The 8061-nt window shown below is 37.7% G+C and overlaps 1 protein-coding gene across 5 annotated transcripts in view; it reads right to left on the reverse strand.

The window, feature by feature from the left end:
• CMSS1 (cms1 ribosomal small subunit homolog) overlaps positions 1 to 8061 on the reverse strand; it is a 225670-nt gene that overhangs the window by 177909 nt on the left and 39700 nt on the right. Inside the window, exon 1 of one of the 5 annotated variants that reach the window (XM_069021435.1) lies at positions 7239 to 7366. The exons of the other annotated variants lie outside the window; for them this stretch is intronic. Coding sequence (XP_068877536.1) covers positions 7239 to 7347 — 109 coding nt within the window. The 5' untranslated portion in view covers positions 7348 to 7366. Of the gene's footprint in view, positions 1 to 7238; positions 7367 to 8061 lie in introns of those variants that run through there. 5 annotated transcript variants of the gene reach the window in all.

Raw genomic sequence — 8061 nt, forward strand, 5'->3', positions numbered from 1 at the left:
TCTAAACTCAGATTAATGTCAAAGTGAAAAGCATGCATTTGTGATTCTGTGAGGATTACTTCCTGATTCTGGACCTCTTCCCTTTCCCATTGACCTCCCTCAGGGAACAAAAGTGCAATCAATAAGCCTCCCTGCATTCCAGTACAAATGCTAAAAATACCTCTAACCATTCCTTCCAAGTTACTCCATTGGACATTGGCATCTTCACCTTCCCTCCACTTTCCAATAATCCACTAATGGATTTTCTTTTTTCCAACATGACAAAGACAAACTGGAACCTCACCTGACAAATGTTAGCCTCTTTTATTGCTTTTGGCTCCTAGATGCACATAAAAAACAGAGAGAAGCACAGAAGAGCACAAGGGAAAAAGAAAAAAAACTTGTTAATAGCTGGTGCAGTAGTTAAAGAAAAAAAGATCACAAACAACTTCACAAGGTGATTTGGTCTCTCTATTATACTGCAGTTATGAAAAGAAACAAAGTATTATACTTGCAAAAGGATCCACAAACATGATTCCACCCCCCTTTTTTTTTTTGTATTACTTATATTAATGCTATTCCCTGAAGCCTGTAGAAATCCACTACCAAAAACGGGCAGCTTTGCTGCTTTTGCTAAGTACCTAAAACAGAGAAAATGCTTCCAAGAAAGCCCAATATTGAAGCAAAAGTAGTGAGTCCAAGTTTGGCTGAACGACTCAAATTCTATGACATCAATACATGTGGAACACAGACCAGGACATCATTTAAAGCTAAGGTATCACAATCAGCCCTCAGCCACTCGTTGTAAAAGTTAACTAGCTGAAAGAAGTCAGAATCCAGTGGAACCATCGTTCATTGAAGTTCCGACACACCCAGAAATCCTTTGTGTAAAATTGCATATATTAACTTTTCCAAGCGATTCCCAACAGATCTGGAGGCACTTCAGAATTCCCTCCAACTCAAGAGCCTGCTCTCCATGAGCAAAACCACCAGTAAGGGTTTCCACAAGCCTCTGAGCTACGCGTGTTCCTGCTCCAGGGATACCTATGCCTACCACAACCGCTCCAAGAACTGCAACCATCCGTCACGCTGACCACTGAGACAAATATACTTAGCAACATTTTTGGGCATGACTTGCTTTGATTTACATATACACAGATAGCTAAAAGTTAAGGCTCCACTTAGGTTCCCAAGCCCCAAGGTCAAAGGAATTTTATAGCTCTCAAAGTGTTTATTCTTGTCAAGCTCTGTATAACCTTGTGTCACCCTGGACACATCTTAGGCTTCTAGCAAAGCAACTCCTCCTATTTTGGTAGTGTTGGATTCATGTATGCTCCATTTTACTCAGCAGCAATATCAAGGACTGATTTATGTGAGAATAGCCTCTGCCCATCTACTAAGGAAATCTGAAATACAAACAATTTAAATCAGAAAAATGGGGTAAAACAGAAAAGAACTAACAAACTTCATGTGTCCCAAACTTGAATCAAACTAAGAGGTCATGCACAACTGGATCTCATTTAACCAATACAACATACATTTGGAATTCAGAAATACATTTGTTCTTTTTCAGCTTTCTAGTTCTAGGCCTCTGTTTATTATAAATGGAATCGAGACATTTATGCATCATTTTAAAAGTTAAACACAAAAAGGCTGCAAGCACTGTCTTAAGTACTGCATTACAATAACTAGAACCACTTTTCTCCCTCTGTCCTTGCTACTGGCTACAGTTATGCACAAATATTTACCTATACATACAGTTCTGTATTTATTGGAGAGGGGGCAGGGAAGTAAACAACCCAAAGATCAACAAATTTACAGTGCTTAAATCTTTATTCTGCAGAGTCACCTGAAAGTACTAAGGTCTGTGTTCTTTTGTTGAATCCATTTAAGAAATTTGCTTTTTTATTTTTTTTCTTGAGTAATAGTACAGTCTGCTTACACGATAAATTATTAGCAATTATCAAATGTACTATGAGACTTCATAGCAGAATATGCCACTTCAGATTTCATGAAACTATCACTACAAGACAGAACCCAATACATTGCTCCCTTTAATAAATTCTACACAGTTCATCTTGACCACATGCTTTATAAATGCTATTTCTGTGGACTGTAACTATCTTTCATCTAATTAATATTAATCTTCATATTAGAAGCTCCGGAGTTCACTGGCCAGAGCAAATAGAAGCCAGAAATTCCGCTCTGTCAAAATGCTTTCAAACAAGTTACCCAGGTTAAAAGTTACCAAGTTAACAATCAAGTTACCAACGTTAAAAGGTACAGAAGCTTCATCCTTACAACTAAAAATAGGTAACTGAACAAAACAGGTTAAAAATAAAGCACTCAACAACTAAAAAACTCCACAAAATAAAGCAGACTATAAAGCACTGGGAAAGGTTGAAGGGAAGACTGTTTAAAGAACATAGAATTTTAGACATTAAAAGAAAATTTTGCCTTTTCTTCAGGTGCTGGAAGAGAATTTCCTTAAACCACTTTTTTGGTGCTTTAGTTCAGTTTTCAAACATGAAGCAAGCTGTAGGCTATTCAAGCATTTAGTTCATCTCCTAAAAGACCTTCTTAGTAATAGTCCATCCTGTTGACATATCACCTGGAGACATGAAATCAATAAAAGTGTTCCCAGATAATGACATAACTTCAATATTGCTGAGTTGAAAGTAATGGTTCTTAAGGCTGATATGTCTCATGCCAGCTGCTGTAAAAAAGCCAAATTAATACCCTTTTGTATTTGCTCCCCTTCCTCACTCACGGGTTTTGTAAAATTTTTGTTGCAGACTCTGGAGCTGTGGAGTGTCTGAGTCTGCTAAATACATTTCCCCAAGCCCAAGAGACTCCTTGAACAGTACCTGCTGTGGGCAAGACTAACACAAAGAGCTACATGTAACTACACCCTAGGAGATCAAGAAATTCTGTAAATACTTTTCCAGACCAGAGAACTGAACCGCACAACTAAGTCACATTTCTAAACTATGAATCCATCAGATAGCTCAGCAATTCTGAATCCCAAAGGGATCAAAGTTTTACGAGTTACATTACATCCCTAGGAATCCACAATCTAAAACAGCTTGTATAGGATACATTTGCCTCTGCATTATTTCAACACGTACTCCTTGAACAGGTACCAAAATCACCAATAACTTGAAGCACTGTGCTTTTAACAGGAGCTATTGTATAGCTACTGAAATCACAGAGAATAAGAAAAGCCTTTTTGAATGTATTTCTTACCAGGAACCATAAGGGGGGAATTTATCAAGACAGAAAAGATGTCTGTTATTACACAGATTTTGTAACATAAATGCATCATCTAGAGACCCAAAGAAGGGCCTCTGGGCCCAAGAGCATGTTTGTGTTTTACTCTGTTAATGCAGGCCGCCCAACAAAAAAATACTTTCTCTCCTTGCAAATTTTGCCTTCTTTAGCATCCATACTCACTCTTCTAGAGCCTTAGTCCCTTTCAGAAAAGCTCTTTAACAGCTCTATTTTCACTGGGTTAATCAGTAGGATGCAAGAGAAGCCTGTTCAACAGAATTATAATAATGAAATGTAGGCTTCATGATAAATTTTAACTCTGGATTCTCTCTACTTAACCACCAAAAAAGAAAAAAAGCATGACAACTTTGTACTCCTCTTTGCATAGCATCAATGGCACCAATGGGCCATCTTCCAGTTCGGATGCTGCATTCAAGTCCGCATCCACCTAAGTGTGTGCCTGACAAGCTTGTGCTCCCAAAGCAGTCGATGGCCTCAGGAGGCTCCTGGAAACTTGCAACCCGCAAGAAAGGCACTGAATGCCAAATCCTTCTACCTGTGTGCTGGGCTTTGCTCTCCAAGCCATTGGTAGAATGGCATCACCCAGCAACAAGTGCAGGAACAACACATGAGGGGAAAAGCATAACAAAAGAGACAGTGAATGATATGGAGGAGCAGAAAGAGCCTGCAATAACTTGATCTACTTTTTCACCTCATATCATCAAAGATGATTTTAAAAGAAACATCCTCCACAGGCACCATGTGTGTGGTGTTGTGTGTTTCACACATGGCAGTGTGAAAAGTTGAGTCAACAAACCTGTGCAGTTTTTATTCAAACAAGAATTATACTGCTCTGAAAGGGAGTTGATCACTTTGAATAAAATGACTGAACTCAAAGTTTAGATTAATACATAAAAAAGAGACAGGGATTCATGTGGAGTCAGACTTGAAGCTCAAAATGTTTCAGCCACACCACTTCCCTGAAGTTCTACAAAAAGAATCTTGCTTTGACCAAATTCAAAGGAAATGGATGAAAAGTAGTACATAGCGTCACACTTTTTCTTATTTTCTAATGACTAAAGACAGACATTTAAAATATGTTCTACTTCCAAGCATGTTCACAGACATGAAACTTAGCACCTTCCAAGGTCTTCACAGGATTGCAACTCACTTTTGCTATTGCATTAATAGTGAAACGGCTGTCGTGTCTCCAGAAATAGCCCAGCTAGACAGGCATATTGTGGGTGGGGATAGGTTTATAAAAAAATCTCACTGCAGAACTCATCACAAACAAAACAAACCACCAATCCCAAACTTCTTCTTAAAATACACTCTTATACAGAGCTTTCATGAGCTAAGTAACATTACCTCATTTCATCATGGAGAAAAGATTACTTGGCTATGTATGGTTTATACACAGTAGGGGAAGGCACACAAATTAAATTCTATTCATCTTTGTTCATGGTAAACTCTGCCATGCAAAAAAAAAAAAGACTTTTTCATAAAAAATTACCTCTGTCCCATAAACAAAATGAAACCACCTCACAAGCAGATATGAAGCACTTGCAAGTTCTCCTTAGAAGCCATTAGTAGTTGAGAGGTGCAGTCATCAACTTCCCAATACAGCGCCCAACATAAAGGGATCTGATTATCCTTAATATTTGGCTAGGAATTTTATTTGTGTCTGCCAAAAAAAGGGAGAATAATGGAATCTGCAAACAATAGGAAAGTTTGAAAAAATATTTCCTCCTGCTGCCAAAAAAAATTAAAACCACAGAGTAATGAAGATATGAATCTCTTTCCACCCATGGTCCCTAGGAAAAGACACATGAATCTGAAGAATGTTGTCTTTAGAACTTTCCCCTGCTTCTCCTCCTTGCCTTCCACATGCATTTATCAGTTGTCAGTACATTTCAGACTGTAAATAAGCCATAATAACCTCCATATTTCTTTTTGCAATATTCAGAAATTAATCTATACATTTGGATATGAAACCCTAAAACACTTTACTGGTGAAATCAAAGAGATCATCAAGCACAATGCTAGGAGAAATAATAAAGATAAATCAGAAAAATTTTGAAGGATGCTATTAATCTGAGAAATAATTAGAGTGAGTCTTTGTCCACTGAGTAATGTCCAAACTCCCACAGATTTCAGAGACGAGGCTGAGTACACAGTGGAGAAAAATCCTTGAAGTCACATGAGTTATTAAAATATTAAATATCAGATCAGATTTATGAAAGGCAATAAAATTCAGCTTGTCAATTCTGCATGTTTCATTTCTCCAGGTATCACATGCAAAACTTAAGCAGACAACCTCCAAAAAACCGAACTGTTTTAAGTAATGTAAAATAATAATAAAATCTTTGACAGTATTTGTACTTCAGTAGATGTTTATTTTTGGAATATGAAAGTAACCTAAAGATTTAGGCCCCAGGGAGAATTTCAAAAGCCCAAGCTTCAACAATATCTACATGAAGTAAATGTGACCAAGAGCCTGATTCAGCCAAGCATTTCAATATATCATTAAAATCAGAGTTCTGCTGAAGTCCTTTCCTTTTTCAACAAAAATACACAGGGCTATGTTTTAAGTGCTTTGTTGAACTGAGGCCCAAGTTCTAATTTCCTTTATTTATCTTAGATACAAAATGGCCAAAGGAAGGGGTCAAATGCTGCAATAGATAGGTTATGGGTTTAAGGACACTGGAACTGCTGCTATGAAATGCCATGGGAAGAAAAAGGAAAGAGAAGTAGTTTAACGATGGAAGTAATGGGAGGAATTCAGATAGTTTCAGATAAAGTCTAAACAACTGCCTCAAAGTCTTTTAGCTTATTTTATCTCCTCCTTGCCTCATGTAATCTTCCATCTCTCCAGCTTCTTTTTTTTTTTTAAGTAAATTCCTGAAAGAATGTGGGCACAAATAACAATACAAAACGAAAAGCAGAGACTAGACAAAAGTCACTGCAAACAGCTGCACAGAGCAGCCCTGCATTGACAGAAGATGCACCAAATGAATTAGTAAGATTTTCTTTTGGTTTCCAATTTCTACAAATCCACAGTTCCTTCTGCTGTCACAATACTTGCACAAATGCATCAATTCTGTGCAAAACTATACGTGGTAACTAAGGAACCAGAAGTCATTTTCAGGGAGGAATGGAGAATAAGATAGGCATAGCTGCCTGCCCAAAGGCTTTTTTGTTTTTCTCTTTGGTGTAGTTCATCAGTGCCAGGATTCCACCTACAGATACTGAAAGAAACTGTAAAAAAGCAGTAAAGGAAGGTTTCTTTGAACTCAATTCATTGCCTCAGATAAAAATAAGTTTTTCATGTTACAGTAGTCCAGAACTTGGAATTTTTAATAATATAGTTCCTTAACAGGGCTTGGAATAGCACTGTACTCTGTGATTTAAATCACAACATGAGAGAAGGAAGTCAGGTCATTACACACTCAGCTGATGCTCTTCGATAAAGCTGGTTTGCAGAAGGTCACAGATGTGCACTTTTGTATTGCAGAGAAGAATTAATTAAGAAACTAGAAGTTTGTTTTTTAGCTATCCCCAGATGTAAACACAGACTTACAAACAGAAGGACTTGCATTCTCTATTCCCTGCTCCCAGACTACCAATAAACTTAACACCAGCACTATCTGAGCTGTATTCCTTGCAGCTCCAGAACAGAACTAGACTGTGAGGATGATTTTTTGATTACCAGCTTTTGAGAAGTCCTCTTCTTCAAAGCTGCTTATGGCCTAAAACAACTGTTTCATGTGGAAGAACAAAAATGCAGGCAATTTTCATATAGTCTACAGAAACAGGGTGTGTGCAGGTGAAGGGAAAGTTGCAGAAAAACAAAACAATTGCAAAGAGAAGGAAAGAAAAAAAGCCAAACCCAGGACAGAAACAGTAGTTCTCACCCCTAAGGATTTATATGCTTGCATACACACATGCATATGTAAAAACGAATGCATTCACATTTAACTCCTACCTACCTTCCAGTGAATAACTTCCCTGACTCCCCCTGCTAATCAGAACTGGATACAGCAGCACCTCCACAGCCTGCTCTAAGACAGCACCTTGCACCTGCAGTTGTCCTGTCATTTTAAACTGAGTCCCAGCAGAAAGACTGAGTCTGTAGCAGAAGATATTCCCCACATCAAGGTCACCTGGATGAGCTTGTGCTTCAAATGATCCATATTGGCATAATACTTTTGAGAAAAACTAGACAAAGTGTTAGCTTCCAAAAACATTAGCCAGACAACTGAATAGGTCAATATGAGCTAAAGAACAGGTTATTTTGTTTTTGTTTGGATTTGATTATTAAATCTCCCTAGAATAGCAAATGAAATATTATCCTGGTCTGTCCATTGGAATATTCAAATAAGATGTTTTCTATCTCCAAAACCATTTGGGAAGGGTTAGTATTAAATAATTTGAAAGTTTTCTCATGAGGTACCCAAATCTGAACTTTCTCAGAAACTGACAGAGAGGACACAGCAGGATCACCCATACAAATAAGCAGCACAGTTCTGAGGAAGTCTTTACTCAGTAACAATGCAAGGGGTTGCTTAGAATTATCCAACTAAAGAATAAGTACCTTTTTCAGGCTATACTCAGGGTAAATGTATACAAGATAGCTAGAAGATGTCTGTCTCGTAAATGAAATGCAAATATCTTAATCACCATTTGTCTTCATACCTACAGACAACACCCCCAAATAAGTAGCTTGCCTTATGTTAGCATTATGTTCAATATGACAAAACACACTAAAAGCAGGCAGAGAACAGCTTAAGCTATAGAGATGAAGACTAAAAT

Source organism: Aphelocoma coerulescens, chromosome 1 (genome assembly GCF_041296385.1).
Source record: "Aphelocoma coerulescens isolate FSJ_1873_10779 chromosome 1, UR_Acoe_1.0, whole genome shotgun sequence".
Lineage (NCBI taxonomy): Eukaryota > Metazoa > Chordata > Aves > Passeriformes > Corvidae > Aphelocoma > Aphelocoma coerulescens.